Here is a 27,957-nt window from a genome sequence, read left to right as displayed (position 1 = left end):
TTTGCCATCTATATGGTAGGATGCTCATATCTCTGTTATTTCCAAACCTGGTAAAGACCAAGCCAGCTGGGCAAATTATAAGCTAATTCTGTAATTAATGTAGATACCAAGGTACTAACAATATTTCTTGCCTGTAATAGTAATTCAGTCTGCAATATTGACATTAGAACACCAAAATCAGTTGGACCTTTTCCCCCAAGGCTGCTTTAAGCAATAAAAGAATCAACACAGCTGCATTTTCTTTTCTCTTGATGCTAAAAAAAGTATCTGAAATATATATATATTTCTGAAGGCAATTTATTTTTGGTACACTGAAAAATGGATTTCTTCACAAATTTACGGATTGGATTAGAATTTAATGTCAATCTTTAAAATTTCTTAATCCCCCCCAAAGAAACGGATATTATTGCATGTTTTTACTGCATGTAGAAATGTAATAATAATAATAATAATAATAATAACTACTGCTTTATTTTTTAGTTTTTCAGGCAAAACTAGATTTATTATTTTCCTAAACATATCTTTTGTAAAACAAAATATATTGACATAGTATTTCATTTAGTTAGGATCCTTATTATATTTCAAAATTACTGTCATAGCCTTAATTCGTAATTCAGGTAATTTACAGTTTTGAGAGTCCCGTGGACTGCAAGAAGATCAAACCTATCCATTCTTAAGGAAATCAGCCCTGAGTGCTCACTGGAAGGACAGATCGTGAAGCTGAGGGTCCAATACTTTGGCCACCTCATGAGAAGAGAAGACTCCCTAGAAAAGACCCTGGTGTTGGGAAAGATGGAGGGCGCAAGGAGAAGGGGACGACAAAGGACGAGATGGTTGGACAGTGTTCTCGAAGCTACCAGCATGAGTTTGACCAAACTGCGGGAGGCAGTGGAAGACAGGAGTGCCTGGCATGCTCTGGTCCATGGGGTCACGAAGAGTCAGACATGACTAAACGACTAAACAACAAACTGTTTTGCAGTATCTGCTTCACACACACTTGTAAAGGTATTATCACTTGACATTCCATTCATTTTTGGAGCCTTGTTTTACTTCTGTTCTGTTTACTGTGAATAATTGGCATTGAATAATGGGCAATGTGTGGCATTAAAAAGTGAGGATAGCAACACATTATCACCCATGCAACCTGCTAGCAATTACTAGCTGGGATGATGGGAGCTGATGTCTGAGAATATCTGGATTAGCCTGTTCAATTTTTGCCTTGTCCAGGGGTGCTAACCTTAATAAAATATTGGGGGGGGGGGTTAAGCCCTGCCCTGCATAACTGATCACAAGATACGGCATATGAACCCCATTTGAATGGTAATATCTATCAACTTGGGGGGCAGCCTCCTCAAATATTTTACTTGGGGGGCGGCTCCTATGGCATGTTCCACCTAAGCTTGGAATATTTGGTTTTCCTCAGTACTGTTGGATTCAAATCTCTCAGTGCTTCCATTCTACTTACTACAAATAGTTTTGGAGGCACTGCCTTGATCCCTTCTGCTTAGTTTACCTCACTAGATCACTTAGAACGTCTAATGGCTTGCATTTGTAAGCATGCGCTCTTCATTTTGTACTGCATATGAAATGATGTTACGTCCATTTCTTTGAAATCTCCCACCAGCTGGAAGGTGAAGTTCTGGAGCAGAACGGCAAAGAACAGGAACAGTTCCATCCGAGCCAGGGCTTCCCCTGGGCATGCCCGTTTTCCTGGCAGAGAGAAAGAAGGCAGAGCCAATCAATAACCAAAGACCAAGATAGTGCACAGCAAACACAGCAAATGCTGGCATTTAAGAGTTTTTTTTAAAAAACAAAACAAAACAAAGCAAGCATAACAAGGGCAGCAATAGGGCCAATTCTCAGTTGGTGTTTACGGCTCTCTGTTTGCACACTGTTATGTACATGAAAGGTCAAGGTGGTTCAGCAAGTGGGTTTTTGAACTGTTGGTCTCCAGTTTGTCTTGCTTCTCTGACTCGTGGGTGGCATTTCATTGTAGACATGTTATGTAGCATCAAAGTACAGCAGGCTTGGAAGACCTGCTTGATGCTAATCTGGAATAGGCATGTGTCAGGGAACTGCCATCGGAGCCAGAGGGAGAGTGAGGGCTCCAGAGGGATTCCGGAGAGCATCCCGGGAGGGAGAGAAGCAGCCCGTCTTCTGGGGAAGGAAATCAGCGTAGCACCAGTGGAGAAGGGGGGCAGATGGGGGAATCGGCGAGGTGGCTCCATGACTCCTCGCCGGAGACCAGCGGGGAGAGCACGGGTCCTCCGCTGCCCACACCCTCCCTGCGCAGAAGGCTTCCGCGCAGGGAGAGTAGGTGGCGACTAGGCGTCAAAGAGCTTCTTTGCTGGAAGAAGTTCAAGAAACGCCCACTGACGGATTCTGCCAGCGATTGAGACAGCCACGGGTTTGTGGCTGTCCGGACAGAAAGAGTTCACCAAGGTAACCCAGCCAGGTGTGGCGCCGATTTACGCACGAGGAACCCCTAGAACCATTACAGCAATCCGTCAGTCACTGACGTTGCTTGTGCGCAGCCCCGGAGAGGCAGCACGATGAGCCAAACAGGGACAGCTGGAGAGACGGAGCAACCAGCTGCAGTGCGGAGTCTGGTCGAGAGGAACCGAGACTTGGAGCAGCATGTAGCTATCCTGACGGCGCGGCTGGACGAAAGACGGACTCATGATGCACAGGTCAGATCCACCCCCATCGCAAGGAAGGTACCGGGGCTGGTTCACAAGTTTGGTGGGAAGCCCCAAGACTACAATGCTTTCCGAACGGAAGTACAGTACGCTTTGGAACTGCAGAAAGATGACTTTGCTGATGACAGGGAGAGGGTGGCTTACATTGTGGGGCATCTGCAGGATGGGGCGCGCGAATGGATCAGGCCCCTAATGGCGACGCAAAATGATGCCTTGAAGGACCTTAAGAAATTCTTCCAGGCAATGGATGCGATGTACTCCAGTGAGGTGGAGCAAAGTGTGACTCGGCGGGAACTGATGGGGTGCAAGCAGGGGAGCCAGTCTGTCAGAGACTACTGGTCGCGTTTTGCGATGTTAGTCCACCAGCTCAGGTGGGATCTGGACTCTGAACCGATACAAATGTTGTTTGAGGAGGGTCTGTCCCCTGCAGTGAAAGACGAGTTATCCCGCGCTCCCCGACCACGGTCGCTGGATGAGCTCACAAAGGCTGTGCTTGCGATTGGCGTACGCGGGCTCAGGAGAAGCGGGAAATGAGAGGGAACGTTTCCATGACTACCGCATTCCTGAGATACCGAGACAGCCTTCCCAGGTGGCGGAGCCAATGGAAATTGATGGCGCGCGTGAGAGAGAGGTTTCAAACTCCAGTGAAGGTCGTAAAATGGAGGGAAAGGAGCGGAAAACTACCAAGAAGTGTTTCCTCTGTCAACGACCAGGACATTTTGCTAAGGTCTGCACCCAAAGAAAAGCCTAGCAAGGGATGGTGGGGGCTGCTGGCTGCGACGAGAAGAGGGAGGAAGGGCAGACGCAGGGAAACGACAACACCTGGCTGCCAACCAGCAGGGGCAGCAGCCAGGCCAGCAACCAATAGAAGTGCCCCAGCCTGACCCTCCTAAGGCAGCTATAGCCATAGAAGTGGTGCTAGAACTCCCGAATGGGCACCCCATCAAAGTTAAGGGACTGCTGGTGACAACCAGAATCCGAGACCAGGGAGAAGAGTTGGTGGAAGGTGTGGCGCCGATTTACGCACGAGCAACCCCTAGAACCATTACAGCATGTTTTAAAAGCTAATTAAGCCAGACCAACATTCTTTTTCAGGTAATAGCCTGGAAGTAATGAGTCATTGGGATGCGGGTGGCACTGTGGGTTAAACCACAGAGCCTAGGACTTGCCGATCAGAAGGTCGGCATTTCAAATCCCCGCAATGGGGTGAGCTCCCATTTCTTGGTACCTGCTCCTGCCAACCTAGCAGTTCGAAAGCACATCAAAGTGCAAGTAGATAAATAGGTACCGCTCTGGCGGGAAGGTAAACGACATTTCCATGTGCTGCTCTGGTTCGCGAGAAGCGGCTTAGTCATGCTGGCCACATGACCCAGAAGCTGTACGCCGGCTCCCTTGGCCAATAAAGCGAGATGAGAACCACAACCCCAGAGTTGGCCACGACTGGACCTAATGGTCAGGGGTCCCTTTACCTTTTAATGAGTCATTAGGGCAACAGAAGATCCAAGGAGCTCAGTGTAAGACAGCAAATGTGTGGGACCTCTTCATACAGATAAAGCCAAGAACTTAGACAACATGTGACCTATTTCTGGGGTCTGTGTGTGTGAAATTGCTCTCATTTGAAAAGCAGAACCAAAACAGTTTTATGCAAATCTGTGTGAGTTTGTGTGTAGAAACCCTTGCTCAATGGCTTCACATATGCATATTAGGTCCAAAGCAAATATTAGGTGAACAGGAGAAATATCCTTGCCCACTCCAATTCCAGCATTTATTTATCTCCTAGAATGACCAGATTTCTCCCAGCATCCCACTCCTACTCAAACACCGGCCACCAGCTCCAACCCCACAACACGAGAATCAAGTCACCTGCAGAAAAAGGCATGAAGGCATTTCTTTTCCGGAACTGACCCTTCTCATCCAAGAAATGTCCAGGGTTAAACTTTTCTGGAGTCTCCCACTGGAGAGGGTCATAGTGCACAGTTGTGAGCATTGGAACCACAGTGGTGGACTTCAAGGAGAAGATAGACGTTGCATTATTTGTTTTGGTTTCACAGTCATATAAGAAAGGACATTCTTTTCAGAAAGACAGTGATTGCTGAAGCAGTCTGTCTCACATAACTGCACAGCATTCTGAAAAATCACCAGAAATGGAGTAGATGGGGGGAACTTACTACGACTTGTCTCCACACTGCCTGGAACTATGGCAGATCAAGGCCCTTCATGTGATGCTAAATCCCTCCCTTTTCCTCCCCATAGTAAACTGATCATTCCATGCGTGAATCACACCTGTGGGATGATGTAGCCCCGGAACTCTGTACGACACGTCGTTGCACGTGGGAAGCCCTCAAGGCTCCCTTTTTCAAATCGTTGAGTCTCATGGATAACGGCATTTGTGAAGGGCATCCTCACCCAATCGTCCATGCCAGGGATGCGGTTGGCACCTACCACCTCATCAATCTCCTGTTGAACTTTCGCTACAATGGAAAGCATTCAGAAAATGTACTTCCGGAACTCTGGAGCTGCTTTTCAGCTGACACAGCAATTTCTCTTCCAAAATGCAGGGAGCATCATCTGAATATCTGTGAATTAGTCATATGATTTATGCTGTATTTGTGATTTTCTACTATGTTCTATCATGCCATTATTATTAATTGTTTGTAAGTCACTTTGGGATTCATCTGAGTGGAAAGCTGCATGAAAATATAAAAAATTGTATGTCAAATCATCTTTCTCTTCTTAGAAACTAAGGCTAAAGTTAACCCTCATTCAAACCTCCTTGTCTGACATCTTTAGAGGTGTAGAAATACTTTTTTTGTTCTGCAATGATCTTTATGAGTAAGTCTTACTGCCTCTGAACAGCTTTGCTGTTTTTTATGATGCAACTTCCAATTGTTCATTGATATTTTCTTTACTTGTTTTTTTTACCATATCACTATTACTATATTAGTGAAATAGTCCATATTTTGCTGTTTCGTTGAATTTACTGCAAGTGACCTTTGAAAGATTTTGTGTTGGATAGCAGAGCAAATCTGATCTTTTGGCCATTTAAGTACCTTGAATGTGTGGAAATTTAGCCATCAAAAGGAGGCTGAAGACTAAGGCAGTGCTTGAGTTTGTTGACCCAGCAATAAAGAGTCCAAACACGCACTGGACAAGCTCTTCGGTGCTGTAGATATTCTCAGGATTGGTTTGTTTCTGTAAACAAGGCAGAAGGGAAAGGAGGGTGGAGAAATTGAAACATCTCATCCTATTCCACACAATAACCTTGGTGGTCTGGTCTGTCATGACCTTGTCTTCTCAAGGCTATAAATGGAATGAACTGTGTTAAATTCAAACACAAGATGTACATTGCTTATTGCAATATAAAGATATTGTTGAATATAAAGACATCATTGAGAACCAGTGGGGGGGGGGGAGAATTTCAGGCCACAATCTCATGTATGATTTCATTTTGGTCAACTGTGTTTCTCCTGCCTGGGTTGATGTCTAAATAAACTGGAGGAAAGATGTTTCCATCTGAGATTAGTTTGGAGATGGACTTTAGCAGCCACCAAAGCCAAGAGAGGGACAGTGGTTCAGAATGAGGGAGTGCAACAACAATGAGGGACAGTTTCAAATTAACTACAAATGAGGGGCATCTCAGAAATGTAGGGAAAGAAAGTTGTGGATCTCCCTACCTTCTCTGACCTGATAAGGAAGCAATCAATATAGTCACGGAGATTCTGAGGATCCAGTGTCCTCCTGTGGGACTCCACCCTCTCACGAATGAAGGCCTTCATTTTTTCACAGTCTGCTAATATCTTCCTGTGCTGTCCAGGTAGGTAAGCCATGATTCCTGGGACTAAATTATAAATCTGGAACAGAAGCAATGGGGAAATGAGGAGATGAGATAAAAAGGCAATCATAAATGAGATAAATGAGAAATGAGATAAACTGTATTTGCCTCTCTCGTTCAGAGGTTATTAAATTAATGTGGCTTTTGGAACTTCTCTGCTACTGCTGCTGTTGCTGCTTCTACTGCTGCTACTACTAGTAGTAGTCATGTCCAACAAGCACATACAGAGACTTTTCAAGTTTCAGCTTCCTGCTGTGAGAGCTCTGCCACTCTTGTATCCAGAAATGAGTCATCAGGTCACTTATCTCACTCCAATGGAAAAATAGGAGCCTTCTCTGATGCTTTTGTCAGAGTGCAACGTTTTTGCTTAAGGTTACGGCATTCAAACACGGCATTTTATGTAAACTTACAACTTTAACAAAAATGTGATGATATTTTTGGCATTATTTGCATAAAGACAGGCCACTGGGGTGAAGAACTGATTTGGATTGCAGTTTCTTATGTAGGAGAAAGACCTGTAACAGGTCACACTGAGATGAATTGAACCACATTTTACATCCCTACTGGTGACATAAGTAAATTTGAGGAAGCATGCCTGTTTGAGAACAGAAATAGTTATCAGCAGAAACACAGAGGTGGAAGAAAGACCCCCAGGTTCAGCATGCAGAAGGAACGACATGCCTGCATTGATAAAGTACGGTGGTAGCCCATGAAGTCCTGCACAATACGAAGGTTCTCCAGCAGCACCGGATCTTTGTAGTCAAACCGATTCCCAAAGACAACTGAAGAGAGGACATTTGAAACAGCACATGTGAAGCTTCTTCTTGGGTCAAAGGCCTGCCCTGCAAGAAAAACAAGACACAGTGAGTGGGGCCTGGCAAGTTGGTAGTAGTAGTAGTAATAATAATAAAAATAATAATAAAAATAATAAATACGCCTTCCATCTGACTGGGTTGTTCCAGCCACTCTGGGGCGATGCTTTTGCCTTTATGGCAAAACTGATATATTTTCTTTTTGATATCTCCCTGTAATTTAAGGGACACGGGTGGCGCTGTGGTCTAAACCACAGAGCCTAGGGCTTCCTGATCAGAAGGTTGGCGGTTCGAATCCCAGCAATGGGGTGAGCTCCCGTTGCTCGGTGTGACATTAACATATGAGAGTGCTGGAGGTGAAATAGTGAAACAGGTTACCTAATCAGAACCCAGGGGGGTGGAGTCAGAGGAACTATAAAATCAGCTCCGGGAGGGGCGAAGGGGGAGTTCGATGGGAGTTGGGTGTTTGGTTGGAGTGGGAGTGAATTGGGATAGAGTCTGTGCATAGGTTGAGTTAGTGCAGCGAAAAAAGCTGAGTCAGGAACAGTTAAGAGCTAGAAAGACAGGTAAAAATGTGAGAGGTGGTTTAGTGAGTGAGAGCAGGTAGCGGAAGTTATAGGTCTGGATAGGGACCCCATGATTGTAATTGACTGAGACCATTTATGAAACCACACACTTGTTAAACTCCAATAAATAAATAGAAGTTTATGTTCCAATTTAACCCTGACTGGACTCAGTATTTTACCAGGTAGGGCCTGGGTGGTGGCAGCGAGAAATAAAGTGGTGGCACAGGGATCAATAGATGGTGAAACGTCCAGGGACCCTGTGTGATCGCCACACTCGGTCCCTGTTCCTGCCAACCTAGCAGTTCGAAAGCATGTCAAAGTGCAAGTAGATAAATAGGTACTGCTCCAGCGGGAAGGTAAACGGCATTTCCATGCCCTGCTCTGGTTCACCAGAAGTAGCTTAGTCATGCTGGACACATGACCTGGAAGCTGTACGCCAGCTCCCTTGGCCAATAAAGCGAGGTGAGCACTGCAACCCCAAAGTCATCCACAACTGGACCTAATGGCCAGGGGTCCCTTTACCTTTATCTAAATTCCTTGTACATGACACCTTCTGATATTTATTATATTTAGTAATACAGAAGTACAGTTGAAGTGTGAGGATCACAGAATCATAGAAATGGGGAGCTGAGGGTCATCTAGTTCAAGCCCCTGCAATGCAGGAATCCCACTCACAGCTGTCCCTGCTTGGGCTTGAACCACCAACCTATGTGCGTATATGTGAAATCTAATGTTTAAGTATTAAATGTATTAAATGTTTTGTGATTTATTCTAATATAGTAATGGAATAAAGTTTATTTAAAAAAAGAAATAGATAGGTAAATAGATAAATATTTGATATGGTGTTGTGGAAATGGCAGTCTTCTGAAGGAGCGTCTCCACCCCCATCATTCTGCCCGGACGCTGAGGTCCAGCGCCGAGGGCCTTCTGGCGGTTCCCTCATTTTGAGAAGCAAAGCTACAGGGAACCAGGCAGAGGGCCTTCTCGGTAGTGGCGCCCGCCCTGTGGAACACCCTTCCAGCAGATGTCAAAGCGATGAACAACTACCTGACATTCAGAAGACATCTTAAGGCAGCCCTGTTCAGGGAAGTTTTTAAAGTGTGATTTTTACTGTATTTTTGGTTTTTATGGAAGCCGCCCAGAGTGGCTGGGGAGGCCCAGCCAGATGGGCGGGGTATAAATAATAAATTATTATTATTATTATTATTACTTCTGGCCTGGTAATAAATTGGGTTTCCCCATCTCACTTCTGACCCTCCCTTTGCAATAGCAAGATCTTTTGTTTTGTTTTTATTATAAAGGGAGAAAACAGCAGGGTGAGAAAGACTGGTTGCAAACTATTTTGAGTACTGGTCTAGTTAGAAATCTGGATCAACACACAATGGTTGCATTTTGCAAGTGAGTGGTTTGCATTTCATATATGTAACTCCCAATTCAAGTACTTACACCCTGCATCAACATGACAGATGCCGCAAGGGCAGGAGGACAATGGGAGGAGAGAGAAAGAACTACCTTCTTATCTGTCTCAACAACCAAGTAAGCAGGTGACAAAAATTCCCTAGCTTAGTGTGAGGAATATGTGTGGTTGCTCACGAAGGTAACAGCCAGGACTCCCATCTGTCTTTTATGGGTTTTTTATTATTATTAAAGATTTTGTTGATTTACAAAAGTGTGCAATGTCTCTCTCTCGTGTTTTTTCTCCCCATGTAACATTTTTACAAATCACTTTCATTTGTTGAGACATTAGGAAGAAAAGGGGGAAAGAGGTGAAGGGGGGAGAGATGGGTGAGAGTGGGGTCGGGTGGCAATGTTTCTACTTCACTTACTATATGTAGGGTTTGGTGTCAGCATTGCTTGTGCAGGTTCTTTGCTGTTCGCTTGTATTCCTTTGGTGGTGAGAGAGGTTGGGGTTGGCCTAGGGTGTGATTATTCATTTGTGGTTGGCTGTGGTGGTCTTTGTTTTCATGTGTGAGTGGGGTGGGTGGGTGTTTTGGATCAGGTTAGCCATATTGATTTGTATGCTGTTCGTGGATTATTGTTGTTGTCTTGTTGGGCTGTGAATGTGATAAAGGGGAGCCATACCAGGGTGAAGGTGTCTTCTTCTATTTGTCCCCGTGTCAATTTCAGTTTATTGGTTAATTTTTCTAGTAGGGCTGTTTCCCATACTATTTGGGTACCATTGGTCCATGCTTACTCCTGACAGGTCTCTCCAGTGTCTGGTTATGATGCTTCTGGCTGCTGAAAGTAGGTTGGTTATGAGTTCTTTGTGGTGTAAGTGGGCATTATTGTCTTGGAAGATGTTTAGCAACGCCAATTCTGGGGTGATTTCTAATACTTGGTTGGTTATTTTACTTATTTCTCGTACGGTTGTTGTCCAGAATGGTTGGATTTTGGGGCACTCCCACCACATGTGGAGGTATGTGCCTGTGGAGGTGCACCCTCTCCAGCATTTTGGTGAGGTTCCTGGGCATATTAGTGCTAGTTTTCTTGGTGTTAGGTACCACCTGTAGGTGAGTTTCAGAGTGAGTTCTTTTCTTTTCGTTGATATGGATTTAAAGGGGGGTTTAGTCCACATTTTGGTCCATTGAGTGGGGTTAATCTCATAGCTTATGTCATCCTCCCATTGTTTTTTGATTGCGTCTAGGGAATTCGTGGGATTTTGTAGTAGTATTTTGTATATTGCGGATACCATTCCTCTGCCGTGTCCCTGTGTTGTTAAAAGGAGGTTTTCAAAGGTTGTCTGCAGCCTAGTTGCTGCTGATTTTACTGCTGGATTGTGGAGGCGCAGATTGCAGCTATAACAAAGGCGGCATTTTTTCATCTCTGCCAAGCTAAGCAGTTGGCTCCTTACCTCTCTCGCCCTGACCTAGCCACTGTGATCCACGCGACAGTCACCTCCAGACTGGATTATTGTAACTCGCTCTACGTGGGGCTGCCCTTGAGACTGACCCAGAAACTCCAGCGGGTGCAGAATGCTGCAGCGAGACTCCTTACGGGGTCCTCGCTGCGAGATCACATTCACCCGGTGCTATACCAGCTGCACTGGCTCCCGGTGGAGTACAGGATCAGGTTTAAGGTGCTGGTTTTAACCTTTAAAGCCCTATACGGCCTAGGACCCTCGTACCTACGGGACCGCCTCTCCTGGTATGTCCCACAGAGGAATTTACGATCTTCAAACAAAAACATCTTGGAGGTCCCAGGCCACAGAGAGGTTAGACTGGCCTCAACCAGAGCCAGGGCTTTTTCGGCTGTGGCTCCAATCTGGTGGAACGCTCTGCCACAAGAGATTAGGGCCCTGCGGGATTTGACATCTTTCCACAGGGCCTGCAAGACAGAGCTGTTCCGCCAAGCCTTTGGCCAGGGCACAGCCTGACCCCCTCCTTTGGCAATTTTCTCAGAACTCTACCCAGTGGTTGCCTTCAATTTGATTTGAAGTATTTTATTTTTATTTATTTTTAATGAAATGATTTTAAAATGTTTTCTTATTTTATTGTTGTTAGCCGCCCTGAGCCCGGCTTCAGCTGGGGAGGGCGGGATATAAATAAAAATTTATTATTATTCTTATTAAGAAGGCATGTAATTGGTGATGTGTTAACCAGGGCATTTGGGTGTCTTCTAGTTTGTCTTGTATTTCTTGTGTTGATAAAGGTTTGTTATTTTTGTAGAAGTCTGTTAGGCGATATAGGCCTTTGGTTTGCCAGGTTTTAATCTGGAGGTTTTGTGCTGCGTGTTGGAATAATGGGTGGTATGCCAGGGGAATTAGTGGGGATGGGGTGGGGGATAGTTTGCCTATTACTGTTTTCCATGCCTTGAGCATGGTCTGTGTGTACCTGTTAAGTGTTGTGGGAATTTTCCTTAGTTTGTTCGGGAGGAGAGGGTATGCTGTGGTGCAGGTATTTTCAGTTGTGTCCCTCTCTAGGTGTATCCATTGTTTTGTCTCATCTTCTAGTATATATGGGATTATATGGCGCATTTGGTTGGCAGTATAATATCCTTCTATGTTGGGGATTCCCCATCCTCCTTCTGAGGTGGGGAGGTGCAGGTATTTGGGGCTTATTGTTGGGTTTTTGTGTGAGAAGATAAAGGAGTGTAGTTTTCCCTCCCATCTGCGGAGTTGGGTTTGGGGGATCCAGATTGGGAGGGATTGGAATAGGTAGGTTAGTTTTGGGAGGGTTTTATAGGTTTTATTGAGTGCAAAAACTATGTATAGTGCAGAGGTCCAAAATCCATGTCTGCCTCAATCACCAGCAGATTCCGGAAGTGCCTTCTTCCTGTTTGCCCTCCAGCATATAAGCCCGGGAGAACCCCATCTCCGCCTCTTTTCCTTACGTGTAATTCCCTGGTGAAAACTATGCAATGGAAGAGGCACGTCCAACTCCCTGGAAGCGGTGTCGTGGCTCATCTCAGCCTGACTGAGCCTTTGCATCCTCCCCCCCTTTCTCTCGTCGTCCTTTTGTCCTAAAGACTCGCTTTCACCAGACTGACGAGGTGCAGCTGCTCAACAAAGGAGGAGGCTGTCTGTACGTTCTTGTCTCTCCCCCCTCCCTTGAAGGCAGACCCCTGACACTTAGCTTTAAAAACAAATTAATCATAGAACCACCACCCCCAAAAAGAATATAAAGCTTGCCCAATATTTAAAGAGAGAATTAAAATCGGAGAGGTCTGAAGTAAGAAGAGACAAATTACAATCACCAACAACAATAACAAAATAAAACCCCACTTCCTGCATTGAAGGATGGCAGAATTTTCTTTGGAAGACGTATGGCTCAAGAGTACCTTGTGTGGCTACCAATTCTTCTACCAGGCAAAGGGCTTCCTCTTGTATCCTCTCAGACATTGTTTTCTTTCCCATCCCAAATTCCCGCAGGGTGGATAATGTGAACCTGCGCACCTCTCTCCATTTTGCCTCATTTCTGTTGACCATTCCTGAAAGGAAACAGGTGGAGAGCTCAATGTACAGAAACCAGCAGGAAGTTTCAATATAAGAGATGGTGCCTTCCTCCTTCAAGCTATATTCCCATTTGTAATTGCAAACAGGGATGGTTCCAGACAACTGGTTTATTCAGCATTCAGCATGATTTGTTAGCGGTTCGCCTGCACTGAGATTATACAACTGGTGCACGTTCATTGCTCTTTGCTTGCACAGCACAGACTTCCCACCAATCAATACTTATCTCACACAGTATAGTGCACTTTCTGTCATAAACTGTGTTTACTGCATACCCTCCAACATTCAACACTAAAAGTCCAGTTGTTTTAAAGTGGGTTTGCTGAGCTCGTAGGCTCAGCAAACCCACTTTAAAACAATCCACTTAATTGCCCCAATCTGGATATAATGTGCCTGTATACTAATAAGTAGCACTGACAATGTAATCAATCAAAGTAAATAATATAACTCGTAACTGAAAGTTCCCCTGTATATTAGGTCACCAAGACTTCATACTGACTAATATAGGGCAGTGCACTAGCCCTGGTGCTGGAGGAGAGAGATCTCTGTGCATTCACATCATGCCACATCTGCCATTAAATCCCTGTTATGGACAGAGGAGCAGGGACTAAAACATCTGCCAGTATTTAGATCTGGTTCTACCCAGGATTGGGGAAGGGAAACTTCCCTGAATAGGAAAAGCAGCTGGTTTGCATAAAGTTCCTTTTCAAACTTTTTCTTTTTCTTTGCCTGAGGCTGTGGGAAATTGGTAACTACCGCTTTTTTTGACATGTTATTAATTCCTAGTGTTGAGAGCCTTGAAACTGGGAATTGCATCTCAAATCAAAATGGAGCTTGATCAGGTGTTATTCATTGTTAGTACAAATCATGCCAAAACCTGGCCATTGCACCAGTATTCATTGAATTACAGTCAAGGTTCAAATCTGGTCAGTAGCATCTCAGTGCAGCAAGAATAAACCTTACACAATAAAAATCAAAGATATCCGATTTCAAATTAAAGGAATCACTCAGTTTATTACTATACGAACATTAATTGTATTATCAAATGATAGGAATTGGAATCATGAAAGTTTCTGGAACTTATATATTAACTAATAAGATATAATATTTCAAAATAAAGCAAGATACATATGATTGAATTTAAGCAAATGGCTATAATGTGCATATAAGATGACAAAGCAATCAATCTAATAATGTAACTCCTAACTCCCTCTAGCCAAGGCTTCCTCAAACTCGGCCCTCCAGATGTTTTGAGACAGACATGCAGTTTCCGTTGCCCAGCTTGCGCAGAGGGGTGAAACGTAAGGAGGGGAGGCGGAGATTTGGGGTGTCTAAGTTCTTATGTTGGGGGAGAAAACGGAAGGGGCCACTCCCGGAATCTGCAAGCGACTAAGACAGACATGAACTTTGGGGTTCTGCACTGTAAATAGTTTGCACCAATAAAACCTGTAAAAGACAGGTCGGAGTCCTGCCTGGTTACTCATGAGCAACCACAACCAGCACCTGACTATATATCTTTATCTATCGTATTGAAATGTGGTATATTTGCTAAACATTTTGCTATGGTATTATGAAGCTGTTACTGTTTTTTTGCTATGTTATCATGAATTTTTTTGTAGTGTTTGAAATGTATTCTTTTTTTCTTGTAAGCCATTTTGAACGTGATTTATTTGTGGAAAAGGGGCATACAAATCAAATGATGAATGGATGAAAAGAGGCAGCTAGCAAAAAGAAGAAGAAAGGGAGATAAAACATTGACAGAACCATAGATCTGTAGAGATGGAATGGACCACGAGGGTCTTCTAGTCCAATCCCCCGCAATGCAAGAACCTTTCGCCCAATGTGGGACTCAAACCCACGACCCTGAGGTTGAGTCTCATTCTCTGCCAACTGAGCTATCAGATCACCATCATCCTGAAAAAAGAAAGAGCAGCAGCCAAGAAAGAAGAGCAGGCTGCATATCAATCAGCAGCATGAGCTGGACTTCCCCACAAAATTTCCCTCTGATAATCTATCTGGAATAGGGGGGAAGGAACAACTTGCGCCAATGCTATATCAGCAGTTCTTCACACAGGTCACTTTTTCACACACTCAAGCACTGCTTTGCCAAAACATCTTGTGCTATCAGTTCGTTTTTTGTTTTTTGTTTGGCTTCATGGCTGTTGCTCTGTTACTCTTTTCACAATGCCAAGGTCTCCATTTGTGGCGATCACACAGGGTCCCCAGATGTTTGACGGTCTATTGATCCCTGTGCCACCACTGTGGTTTCTCAGATAATTTTCTTGTCAGTTTCTTAACCTTAGTTTCTTTACCGGCCTATACCTTCCTAATACCTTCTGACTGATTATCTCAACTGTTTGACTGACTCCACTTAACAGATTCTCTCACTCTCTCACATCAGACTATCCCAACCCCAGACTTATCCTCCCTCTCTCTTCTCTAACTCCAGACTGATTTCTTAACAACTCTAAGTCTAACTCTAACTCCTTCCCTTGGGTTCCTATTGGTTAATCATTTTACACTTAGTTAACCCTTTCCTTATGAAGCCAGTATGATGTCACACACCTAGGAGGGCAAACGCCACACCATTCATCGAACCTAAAGCTACAAACATGTTCACAAAGATTCAAGCAGCTGATACAGAAGACACAAACATGGCATGATGCCATCCATTTTAATCCAGCATGGCTGCTCTACTTGTGTACCTGAAACATGGCATAACTGCTGAGCATAATAGACAGGGAAGTGTGGCAGGGCCTAGGTTAACACAGGCAAGCACAGAAATGCAATACATCCCTTACCTCGATAGTTGTTCGCTCTGTCTATGAAGGGCATTTCAGGACGCCCACCAAATTCTTCAGCATGATTCACAAAAGCATCTTTCATTGTTTCATATCCACAAATCACAACGATGGGCTTTGGCCCGATCCAGACAGTAAATATGGGGCCATATTTATCAATGAGCTGAAAGTAGAATCAAAGACAAGCAAGCTTCATTGGGCAATGCTTCCTTTGGACAGATACCTCAGGGCAGGGGTGGAGAAACTGTGTTCCCTGGGCCAAACTTGGGCACAACATCTGGATCTTTCTTTCTTTTTTTAGGAAAAAGGTGAGTAAGAGGAGACAAGGCAGCAGTGTGTAACAGTGTCATGGTGTGAAGGAAGTGGAGAGAGAGGTTTTGCTCCCTCTCCCATCACACAAGATCTCTTTCCTGGCCAGTCACCCAGTGATGCTCTATGGTGGGAAATTCAAGAGAAACACAAGGAAATACAGTCATACCTTGGTTTTTGAACAGCTTAATTCTCAAAAGTTTTGGCTCCCAAACACCGCAAACCCGGAAGTGACTGTTTCGGTTTCCGAACTATTTTTGGAAGCTGAATGTCCGATGGGGCTTCTGCGGCTTCTGATTGGCTACAGGAGCTTCCTGCAGCCAATCAGAAGTTGTACTTTGATTTCCGAACGTTTTGGAAGTTGAATGGACTCCTGGAAAGGATTCCATTTGACATCCAAGGTATGACTGTACTTCTTAGACACAGCACAGAGTTTGGAATTCATGACTGCTAGATGTAATGATGGACAGTTTTAACAGCTGATAAGATAGAGACACAGCTGGGACACCAGTTAAAGTTGGTAGTAGGCACTCGGTTCCACCAAGACAGATTTCCTCAAGCTATAATATGGCCATCAACTGTAGCTTTAACCTCCATCAAAATTCATGGCTGCTATTCATCCATCCATTATTTTTTACTTTTTAAATTTCTATAGTGCTCTTATTCTGAGGATTATATTATTATCATCATATTATTATTATTAATATTAATTTAAAAACACAGAAATACATAGCATAATAACAAGCAAAAACAATATCCCCCACCCAAGTTTAAAAGGTATAGATTGCTTAATTAGCCAAAGGCCTGGGTGACAATGAATATTTTTGCCTGGTGTCCCAAGATATGTAATGAAAGCACCAGGTGAGCTTCCTGGGATAGAGCATTGCACAAATGGTGAGCCACCACAGCAAAGGCCCATTCTCATGTTGCCACCCTATGGAGTTCTCACAGAGAAGGCACAAAAGAAGGTCCAGGTTGGTTCATATGGATCCCCATACTCTCTACAGCCTTCTAGCATGGGAAAAGACAAAGAGGATGGGAACTTTCCTATCATAAGCTCCATTTTGTTAACTGAAGGCTTCTCAAAGCAGCAGACTCAAGCAGATATACACAGACCAGACAAGGAAGAAATTAAATTTGTGTCCTCCTCTCTCTGTCCTACTATTCTAGGCAAAATCCTATTGACATTTATGGACAGGGAAACTCACCTTTTTATAGAACTTGTAGAGGGGCAAGACATCTTTCTGCAGGAGATTTCCCAGCAAGAGCCAGGGAGTGGGTCCTGGGGGTAGCTGGCTTTTCTTCTTGTACATTTTGAAGGAGGAGAAGAGTAAAGCGAAGAGCAGGTAGAGAAGGAGCAAAGCCCCTGCCTCAACCACCTCCATCTTTCACTGAGCTCTTCTTTAGGCCGGAAATCCAAGAAAATGCTTAAGAAAGTCAGGAAGGAAGCAATGCCATCAGCTGGAGACCCAGCCAAACCTGTCTCTGAAATATCTCTAACATTCCAACCCTGTTTTTATTCTTTTCCATGTGATTTTTAATTATTAGCAAGAGCTAGTTACTCATTAAAAGAATGTCACTCTGACCTGAACTCAGAGTTAACTCCTTATCTCTTGGAAATGTGAGATGTTGTGCATGGAGGCTGTGCACTGATGCACATTTATTGTGAAGTCAGCCAGGGAAACATTTTCTTTTCTGGTGCCAGTCAAAGTCAGCAATACTGAGCTGGACATACCTTTAGTGCAGTTTCCATTTTTGTGACTTTATGTTCCTGCTCATTTTTATACAGGAGTTTAGTGTGTCGGCATACCTACTGATCAGTTTGTGCTTCATAGATGTGGCTCTCACCTGCTGACTGCTATGCATTTCAAGTAAGGCTTTCTTAGCTGCATTGCCCCATGTACAGGACTGGCCATAAGCCAAGAGGCTCAATTAGTGATTTATCTTTTTTCTTTTTGGGCATCTAGCTGCCCTGATCTTTCTGCAATGGTGTTTTCTCCCCACTGACTTCACACTGTGGGACTGGAGAAGTGTTTCCTTAATTTGGCCCAATTGGCATTTAGCCCAGGTAAGTGAGAATATTTAAGAAAAGGTTTCTGCAGTATCTGAGGCACTATTGGGTTGAGGACACTCTTTAGCCACCTTCCATGGACTCTGCCTTTGAGGGGTGGGTCCTTGGAGAGCCTTTAGACTTGGCATGCTCATTGAGGTGAAAAATGGCTGAGAGTGTGTGTCAGGGAACTGCCATCGATTCAGGAGGGAGAGAGGAAAAGCCGAATGGATTATAGAGAGCCTCTAAGGATCGTGGGAAGCAGCTCCTTTTCAACGGAGGACAGTAACGACACCTCCAGTGGAGAGGAGCTGTAGGGTTCGGAGGAGGCGAGGCGGTGCCAAGACACCTTGCCTGGGCAAAGCGGGGAGGAGAGGGGTCCTCCGTTACCCACGACCTCCTTGCGCAGTAAGCTTCCGTGCAGAGAGGGGAGGCACAGACTGGGCGTCAAGAAATTACTTTGCTGGGGAAAGTTTAAGAACCGCCCACTCACGGATTCTTCCAGTGAATGAGCCAGCCACGGGAGAGTGGTGCTCTGGACAGATAAAGTTTATTTTAGCAGCTAAAGCAAGGCTTTACTACCAAGTAGGCAGTTATTTGCCTGCTTGCTCTTGAGCAATTGCTTGGAACCCTTACAGTGTGCATGTCAGGTGAACATACCAGCGGAAGCAGATTTAAGGAAGTGCAATGGGTTTGGTGACACTGGGCACAGAGCTTCCGAGATGCCACAGCTTTTATTTCGAATGGAGCACAAGAGGCTGGGGTGCCAAATTTTTGGCCCCTGAAATTTGAGACCCCAAGATCTGCCACTGACACCAGGGAGGGAGAACGCTTTTAAAACCTTGCTGAATTACCACAGCATGTGGTCATAAACATGCCCAGGAGGTGGGATGGATATGTTATGTTTTATTATCACATTTTTGTTATAAGGTGTACATTCTTTGTTTCTTCAGCTTGTATACTGCCTTGAGTATTGTAAGCTAGAAAGACGGTACAGTGGGGTAATCCAATCTGGGGTAATCTTTCTGCTTCCTGGAACACCACAAGAAATTACTGGGTAATCTGACCCATCACTCTGACAGTACCATGACCAGATGCAACATAAGGCAGTGCCAGAATTCTTGTGCAGAAGAAGAATCCAGTTTGACACAAGTGTGAAAACCTTCACCTGCTGAATTTCCCTTTATTACCCTACTATGAAAAACACAAGAGAGTTCTCGCCTTCAATTCAGGACATTTTAATCATAACCTCTACATTTGCTTCTGACAAAACACAAAATAGATACAAGTTCAGAAAGGTGGAATTTCTGGTTTTGGAAGTATCTACAACCTTTGTCATCTATCTTTTTCAGAGGCGGTTTAGGCTTCTCCAGGGTTATCTGGAGGATAAGATGAGGAATCTGATTGCATTTCTGCAATTAGCACCACATCTAGTTTCGCCCTCAGAGAGGTGGGATTCTGGCTTCTAAAGGATCTGTGACTTTTGCAATCTGACCAACACTTCTGACAAATGGAAAGAAAAACCTACAATTCTCCTGGACCAACACTGCCCCTTCACCTACTGCCCCTTCACCTTCAAAAGCATGGCGCTGTACTCACTTCACTAGTTTTGGCAGCAAAATCGCCACCTTTTTGACTTGCTTTGCAGAGGTGACTCAGCCTACTGAGCCTTATCATCATGAGTTCTTTGCAGTTTAATATTATGTCACAGTGACATCTCTGCAAGGAGCTTTGAACTGGCAAGGCAAGCTTCCCCCTCACACAGTGAGCACAATTTGGACAGTGAGTGCTTGGGACTTAGGCTCTTTTTGTGGTATTTTGGGGGGCGGGGGGAATACATAGAATTAGTCAGGAAAATGTGGCCAACAGCAATGCATTGCCACTTCCAGGGGCTTTTTTACTTAAAACATTTCAATGAACACAGCAAACACTGTGCTTTCTAGCTGCTTCAAGTGGCTGGAAATAGTTTTTAAGAAGAAAGGGGGAAATTGACAGAAAGCCCACAGACTGCCGTGTTAAAATGAAGAGGTGGGGTGAATAAAAATAATCATCCCCAGAAAGGTCTATAGACATGCAATCTGATTTGAATGCTTGTGTTCCAATCCGGGCATGATCATTAAAAAAAAGAGAAAATGAAAATGAAATCCACTTTCATCCCTATTAGTAGTTGGGCGATATATTAATATAGCATCCAAAACCAGTTTAAAATCTATATTGTGCTGTCGGTTTCATAATTTTTGACCTGGTAATATATTGTGAATCATGATGTGTGTGCGCACGTGTGCCATGCAAAATCACAATGGGGGGAAAACCATGAAGCCAGCCAATGCCTCTACATAGCTCCATCCTTATTTCAGACATTGTGATATATCGGTATATTGCAATATTTACCTAGGGATATTTTGCGATGTTGAAAACCAGATATTGCCAACAGCCCTATTTGTAGTTAAACTGAAATCAAGAAGCCATATATACTTGAGAGAACAAAAAACTCCTCAATATAATCTGCTGAAGAGAGCAAATGTTTATAACAGTATATGAGGGGGGGAATTAAAAAACACATACACACACTGCAATAGTTGATGATGTGGAACATTTTATTAAGTGCTAATGAGCCCATGAACAGTTGACTGGACATTAGGGATTGAAAGGTCAAAGGCTCTTCTCTTTTGCCATGCTAAGAAAACTTTTAATACCTGATATCTAGGGCTATTACCCTTATGTGAAACTGAGAGGTGTTGAATGAGTGAAGGAAGGCACCTTGCAGTACTCCCGTTCTACCTACTACAAATATTCTGGGAGCCACTGACCACATTCTTTCTGCTTATCTTTTGTCACAAGATCACACTGAACGTCTGATGGCTTTCATTAGAGGAGAGACATTTTTAGCTCTGAACTCCGTGAACAAAGAGGCTAAATCCATATCTTTTGCAGCTCCAACCAGCTGGAAGGTGAAGTTCTGGAGCAGAGTACTGAAGAACAGGAAGAGCTCCATTCGCGCCAAGGCTTCCCCAACGCATGCCCGCTTCCCTGGCAAAGAAAAAGAAGGCACAGCTAACCAGTAACCCAAAAATCTACACAGTGAGCAGGAAACCTAGGACTCAGCTCCATTAGTCAAAAAAATAACGTTTTGAATGTGTTATAAACATGCAACACCAGATGGTGGTGGAGAGCAAAAATCCTTTTCTATGCAATTAAATCATATAACAATTTAATTTCTGACTTATTTATAGCTTTATATTTCCTGTGTGCAGATCCACCCCTAGTGAATTCATGCAATGTTGGTTTGGGGACTGGAAATACTAATGCACCCCCAAAAATGTACTGCAGCTAGAGTATAATATATTGAGTCACATTATGGGAAAAGGTGAGGAATACTAAAATCAAGACTAAAACTAAGAGTAAGACTAAGACTAATAATATTATGATTGGCCTGACATAGAGATGGGGAAACATGAGATTCAGTTCACATTTAAAGTTCAGTCTATCAAATGCACCCTTTCTGAAACCATATGAGAACGGAAACACAACCAATCTTCAAAAGTTTCACTTGTACAGATTTTCTGATGCAGTTCTCCAACCACAGAATGGGAGGAATTTAACTTCATGTTTTCCAAAGATTCCAGTTTATTTATCCTTTTCTAGCCCCACACTGCACGCACAGTGACTCCTGACCCAGATGTACTTTAATTTTTTTCAAACAATATCATATGTTTTTGTGCCATCCCCTACTCACAGAAAATACCAGGGAGGGAAATATAATTACAAGACTGGCATGTCCAACCAGGGAATGACTTTATAGGTCTCTCATTTTACTTCAAATCACAGTGCCTTTGTGAGGAGAAGCCTATTAGAAGCTGGACAGAGGGCACTGCCTCCTTTTAAAAAGTGGTGCATGCCATCAGCTTACAACAGGGTCCCATGTAATCCTTCAGGGAAATTGCAAAACATGGGGTCTGTTGACAGTTCAAAACAATCCCAGCATCAATGGAAATGATGTTGTTTCACTTCCTTTCCAGAGATATTGTACAGAAGAATAAAAGGTTGGTGCTTTGTAAAGGTAAAGGCAAAGGACCCGACAGTTAAATCCAGTCACGGACAACTCTAGGGTTGTAGCGCTCATCTTACTTTACAGGCCGAGGGAGCTGGCATATGCCTGCATACAGTTTTTCTGGGTCATGTGGCCAGCATGACTAAGCCACTTCTGGCGAAACCAGAGCAGTGCACAGAAATGCCATTTACCTTCCTGCCACAGCGGTACCTATCTATCTACTTGCACTGGTGTGCTTTCGAATTGCTAGGTTGGCAGGAGCTGGGACCGAGCAATGGGAGCTCACCCCGTCGCGGGGATTCAAACCGCCGACTTCTGATTGGGAACCACAAGAGGCTCGGTGGTTTAGACCACAGCGCAGCCATATCTCTTTCCTTACACTGTCTCTTGAAAGAAAATGGAAATGGCATTGTTTGCACAGAAGTTACCACAGGCTCGTATAGTTACCTGCCGAAAAGGGTATTAAGGCATCTTTCTTCTTGAACTGGCCTTTCGCATCCAAGAAATGTCCAGGGTTGAACTGTTCTGGAGTCTCCCACTGGAGAGGGTCACGGTGCACAGTTGTGAACATTGGAGCAACAGCAGTGCCCTTCAGGGATAGAAGACGGCAGATTTACATTTTTGGTCTCAATTCATGACTATCTAGGAAATAGCCATACTATGATAAAATGATAAAATGGGGATGCTAACTTAGAAGAATGGGCTTCCACTAGGGATGAGCGGATTTATTCTGTTCCACTCCTGTATTAGTCCACAAGTACACACTGCCTTACATTCCACTCCAATCAATATGACCAATAGAATTTCTTTTTTAAAAATTATGAAATTGGAGCATAAACAGCTGGCTGCATCTATCAGCTCCTTTCGGGGACAGAGGGATCATTATAGTTCTGTTCTGTGACAGTTCCACCAGCATTCATTCATAATTCTGCTCTATCCCATCAGAGAATTTCTGTTTTAAAACCTCACCAAACACTAGCATTTATATTCTACATCTTTTTGTATGCGCTTTCCCCTAAAACACACATTTGTGTACCCATTCTCAATCTAAAATATATTTTTGTGTGCTTTCTTGTGTGCTTCTGTGTGCATTTTCCCACTAAACAACTAAACCCATAAAAGATACATTTTGTATGCATAGTTCTGTGAAATACTAATTCCGTTGGTTCATTTTAAAATGTGAATCGAACAAACAAAATTCTTCTCTGTCACTAGTTCCTTCAGCTCATTTGCTTAGGCCAACAAAATCATTACTGATCTCATCCCTGCCTCCATGAGGGCAATTCCAGGGCCATTTATACAATCAGTTCCTGAAACTGCTCCATTTCTTCTCCACAATTATCATGACAAAATGCTGGGCCATCATACCTTAGGGATGGTGAACCCCCTGAATTTTGTATCACAAGACGTTGTACGGGGAATGGTCTCATTAATTGATGGTGGGTATCGTAGAATCTCATGGATAACTGCATTGGTGAAAGGCATCCTCACACGATCTTCCATGCTAGGGGCACGGGTGGCACTCATCACCTCATCAATTTCCTGTTGGACTTTTGCTGTAATGAAAAAGTCTCAAGAGATGTATTTCCTGGATTCAGATTTTGCTTCTCATCTGACAGAGTGAAAAACTTGGGCACTCTCAAACATCATGAAAACTCATGCTAACACAAATTCTCCTCTTGAGTGATTTCCACTCATTCCTCTGTGCCAGAACCTTACTACCTTGTTGATCTCCTGCTGGACTTTTCCTGTAACAAATATCATTTGGAAAATGTGCTTCCAGAATTCTGAGGTCCCTCCTCTTCTGGCAATGTTCCTACCCCTGGACATAAGTGCCATTTGAAGACACCAGGGAGCCCTCAAAACCCTTCCGCTTTAAACTTCTCTGGGGTATCTGAATACCTTGAATATGTGGCAACTTAGCCATCACCATGAGCGCAGAGGTCAAGGCAAAGCTTGTGGTTCCTGTCCCAGCCAAAAAAAGTCCAAACACTGTCATGACAAGGTTTTCACTTCTGAAGGTGTCACTAGCAGACTTTTGTTCCTATGAGGCAGAGGGAAAGGAGGGGGGAGAGAAAATTTCACTATAAAGAAAGATGGCAAAATGGAGACTCCTTAGTCTGTTTGAATGAGCATCATGGGTGAAATCCTGCACTCACCCCAAGAGGTGTTTAATCCAATTACATGTATTTAAAATAGAATTATTTTGAAATATAAAGAAAAGCACTTGCATATCATTTTATTACAAACATTGTGTTGTTTGATTACTGGAATGTTAGAGCTAACCAAGATTACATACAGTGGTACCTCAGGTTAAGAACTTAATTCGTTCTGGAGGTCCATTCTTAACCTGAAGCTGTTCTTAAGCTGAAGCACCACTTTAGCTATTGGGGCCTCCCGCTGCTGCTGCACTGCTGCCGCGCAATTTCTGCTCTCATCCTGAAGCAAAGTTCTTAACCCGAGGTACTATTTTTGTAACCTGAAGCATCTGTAACCTTAAGCGTCTTTAACCCAAGATACCACTGTATATCTGAAAATATATGGGATCAGAAATTATAGGAGTGATAGCAGTAAAAAAAAGAACAACTGGTTATGCATTTTTGTTTGGGCAAAGTAGCTGTCCATGGTACTCATGTAGGCTGTAAAGTGAGTGAACCAATTTTATTTTTATCGTAAGCACTTGCATTGTTTAGTACAACATTAAGCATAGACTTTAAAACTGGGCACAGGATACCTCAGCCTAATGAATAATGATAATAATTAAAAATGTCTTGCAAGGGGTAGCCGAGAGAAGTTGCTAGGGGAGGAGGCAAAGACAGAGGGGCACTCTGCTTGGCCTGGTATCCCTTCCCAACATGGGCTAGGATATAACTGGCCACCCATGCCAGTGCAAATAAATTTTTTGACCCACGCACCTTCTCAGACTTGATAAGGAAACAATCAATATAGTCACGGATGTTCTGAGGATCCAGTGTCTGCCTGTGTACTTTCACATTCTCACGGAAGAAAGCACACAACTCATCACAATCAGAAAAAATCTTTTGGTGTCTTCCAGGAAAGCAGTCCAATATTTTAGGGACAGCAGAGTACAGCTGAAATGAAGATGACACACACAGCCTTAAATATTATGAATCCATCTTTTTATACTATGCCACAAAGATTCTGGCTGAAAGGTGATAAAGCAGTTGTTGTTTTTAATCACTTATTTTCGAAATCGGGCAGAAACTGTTGAGCTTCTGGTTCATTTTACCTCATGATGATGGGGATGATGGGGCTTCCCTTGAAGATGATTCAGAAATGTCAACTGGTCCAAAATCCAGATTACTGGTTCGGGTTCTGTTTAAGTTTCACATAACCTCTGTTTTTAAAAAGCTGCACATGTTGCCAATTTGTTTCTGGGCCTAGTTCAAGGTGTTAATAGTAGTTTTTAAAGCCCTAAATGACTCAGGCTCCAACTACCTGAAATAAATTATTTTTTCCTTTCCTGCAGACTTCCTCAGGTGCTAAGAGTGGCAGAGGGGGCCCTATGCCTCTATAGATGTACATATGTGCCCTTGCAATGTTTACAGTTATACTGCATCCAGAGGGAAATGGTGGCCAGGCAAATGGGGGGGGAGCAATTGCAAAGTAAAAGGGGTGGGGTCAGGAAAGGAAAGGGAGATCTGCTGCTATTGGTAAACAGCCCAGGTAAGTTCCCCAACTTTTCTGCTGCCTGCCTTGCTCAAGAGTCCAGTTTCTCCCCTGAAATCACTGGAACTTTGTGGTTGTGTTAAATTTCCATCTCAACCCTGTGGAAGGCATTTTCAGAACATTATTTTCATCTGATAGTTAGGCAGGCCCACAATTCTGAGCCCTTTGTGCCATCATTCATACTCCAACAAGCTAGGTTTTGTTTTTGTTTTTCCTGATAGTGAGGGAAATGTTTGCAACTCAGAAGGAACAACCTACCAGTCCCAAGATAGTACGAAAAAGGCCAACTTCGTTCTCTATAATGCGTTGGTGCTTTAGGAAGGTCTTGTCTGTGTAGTCAAAGCGAGTCCCAAAGATGACTGATGAGATCACATTGGAAACAGCGGATGTGATTCTAGTTGTCGGATCAAAGCCCTGTCCTGTAGGAGGAACCAAAGACAGTCAGCAAGGCCTGATGAAAGTGGAGCCCACCATCTTCAGACCCCATTACAAAATTAACTCTAAAAACTGATTAAACAGCTTGAGCCTGGTAGATTGCATTTCCATCAGTCCTAAGAACCAAATGTTAAAGAAATTAAAAGTAGTAGTAAAGTGCACAGCTGTACCCCGACACCGACCTGATGTGAGGCCTGAATCTGGGTCCACAAATTGGCTCTGACCCAATATTCAGGGCAACCTGGGCAACACTCAAATTGTATCCAGTCCTAAATCAGTTCGTGGGGCTGTGTTAATTTTTATTTTAAAACTGCAATTAAACATAATTTTTGGGAGGTGAGAGGCAGAAAAAAGAGGCACTGGGTTTCCTTCTCTCCCCACCACCACCACCTACCCCATCCACAGTCCAAATAATCAACGCCCCCTTCATTTCTTTGCTGTAACATTCCACTTAATTAACTTATCTGATGCTGATTCTGTTAGCATTGCCTGCAACAGAGTTTCAGGTGGCTCACAAGGCCATGTTGACACTAAATAAAAATAAGCCCAACAACTTTCACTGAAACAATTTGCACACAATATGATCTTCAGTGTGCACACCTAAGAAGTGTAGGTAGACTCTCTCACATTACTGGATTAGTGAAAATATTATGGTGGAAGTACAACACATGAGTTGGGGTTCACATGAGCGTGGAGAGAGTTGAAAGGACAAATGGGAAAAGCTTGCCTCCCTGCTGCCACTGAGCCCGACAGCCACATATTCTAACTATGTCAGAAGCTTACCTACTATAAGTGCCCATTCCTATATTCAATTTAATAAATATCATCTCCTTGCCCTGGGATAGTGCTTTCTCAGTTTTATTTTTTAATGAGCTAGATTACCTTTTGTAGCCGCCAGTGCCTCCACCAGGCAAACAGCTTCCTCCTGCACCCTCTCAGACATTGATCTCTTCCCCATTCCAAAGTTTCTCAGTGTCATAACCGTGAATCTGCGCAGCTCTCTCCATTCTATGTCACTAGAGTTGACTATCCCTGGGGGGGAAAGAGGTGAAGGTCATTTTGTCAGTTCTTGACCTAACAGGAACCTGCAGGAAGTTTCTACATGAAAAGGTAGTTCTGGTGCTTTCCACTTTAAAATTATATCCCCATTTGTAGATACAATCTGGCAACTAATTGTTGCCCCCAAGAGCCCAGTCCTTTGTTGTGTAAGGGATTTTTGTTTCTTTGGTTGAATAAATATGTCCAGTGCTACATAACAAAGTAAATAATGGATGGTAAGAGGCATGGCATCACCCCCTTGCCTGCCTGTAGCCCACACTGTTGATTGCATAGGGGACAGCTTCCCTGGATCTTTGGGGGGAATTGATTTTCAAAAATGGTTCTTTGGAGAAGCAAGCCACAGCAAAAAATAATGCCTTGCTTGATAGTGTTTGTCTTTCTTTCTTTTCTTTCTTTCCTAGACATGATGCTAATTATCATGCACATTTTGGGGGACTGAATTACAAATCAAAGTAGAGCTAAACTATACATAAAGAATAAGAAGAAATAGCCTACCATGGCCTTTGGTCACTCGATCAATGATGGGGCTGTTAATACGCCCACCAAACGCTTCAGCATGATCCACCAGAGCATCTTTTACCACATCAAATCCACAAAGCACGACCATAGGTTTGGGTCCCATCCAGATTGTGAACACAGGGCCATATTTCTCAACCAGCTGAAGGCACAAAGAAAGTGTTATTTAATTAGGCAATGAAACTTCTT

General features: G+C 43.6%; 2 protein-coding genes across 4 annotated transcripts in view; both read right to left on the bottom strand.

Moving 5' to 3' along the window:
* LOC310754208 (uncharacterized protein) overlaps positions 1-17,454 on the bottom strand; it is a 38,836-nt gene extending 21,382 nt beyond the window's left edge. The window contains exons 1-9 of the mRNA XM_083595835.1: positions 17,176-17,454; positions 15,659-15,821; positions 12,686-12,835; positions 7,213-7,373; positions 6,374-6,550; positions 5,750-5,891; positions 4,983-5,170; positions 4,563-4,704; positions 1,525-1,710 (exon numbers count right to left, since the gene is read on the bottom strand). Coding sequence (XP_083451961.1) covers positions 1,525-1,710; positions 4,563-4,704; positions 4,983-5,170; positions 5,750-5,891; positions 6,374-6,550; positions 7,213-7,373; positions 12,686-12,835; positions 15,659-15,821; positions 17,176-17,352 — 1,486 coding nt within the window. The 5' untranslated portion in view covers positions 17,353-17,454. The remainder of the gene's footprint in view (positions 1-1,524; positions 1,711-4,562; positions 4,705-4,982; positions 5,171-5,749; positions 5,892-6,373; positions 6,551-7,212; positions 7,374-12,685; positions 12,836-15,658; positions 15,822-17,175) is intronic.
* A 3,142-nt stretch (positions 17,455-20,596) lies between these two features.
* LOC310755248 (cytochrome P450 2C8-like) overlaps positions 20,597-27,957 on the bottom strand; it is a 33,681-nt gene continuing 26,320 nt past the window's right edge. For all 3 annotated transcript variants that reach the window (XM_083597753.1, XM_083597752.1, XM_083597754.1), the window contains 8 exons: positions 27,748-27,910; positions 27,076-27,225; positions 26,017-26,177; positions 24,984-25,160; positions 23,971-24,112; positions 23,437-23,624; positions 22,516-22,657; positions 20,597-21,047 (listed from right to left, as the gene is read on the bottom strand). In XM_083597753.1, the coding sequence (XP_083453879.1) occupies positions 20,860-21,047; positions 22,516-22,657; positions 23,437-23,624; positions 23,971-24,112; positions 24,984-25,160; positions 26,017-26,177; positions 27,076-27,225; positions 27,748-27,910 (1,311 nt within the window). In that variant the 3' untranslated portion in view covers positions 20,597-20,859. The remainder of the gene's footprint in view (positions 21,048-22,515; positions 22,658-23,436; positions 23,625-23,970; positions 24,113-24,983; positions 25,161-26,016; positions 26,178-27,075; positions 27,226-27,747; positions 27,911-27,957) is intronic.

Source organism: Podarcis filfolensis (genome assembly GCF_964270895.1).
Source record: "Podarcis filfolensis genome assembly, chromosome: 2".
In the NCBI taxonomy this organism is placed as follows: Eukaryota; Metazoa; Chordata; class Lepidosauria; order Squamata; family Lacertidae; genus Podarcis; species Podarcis filfolensis.
The sequence above is the reverse complement of the archived record's forward strand: the minus strand, read 5'-3'. Positions and strand labels throughout refer to the sequence as shown.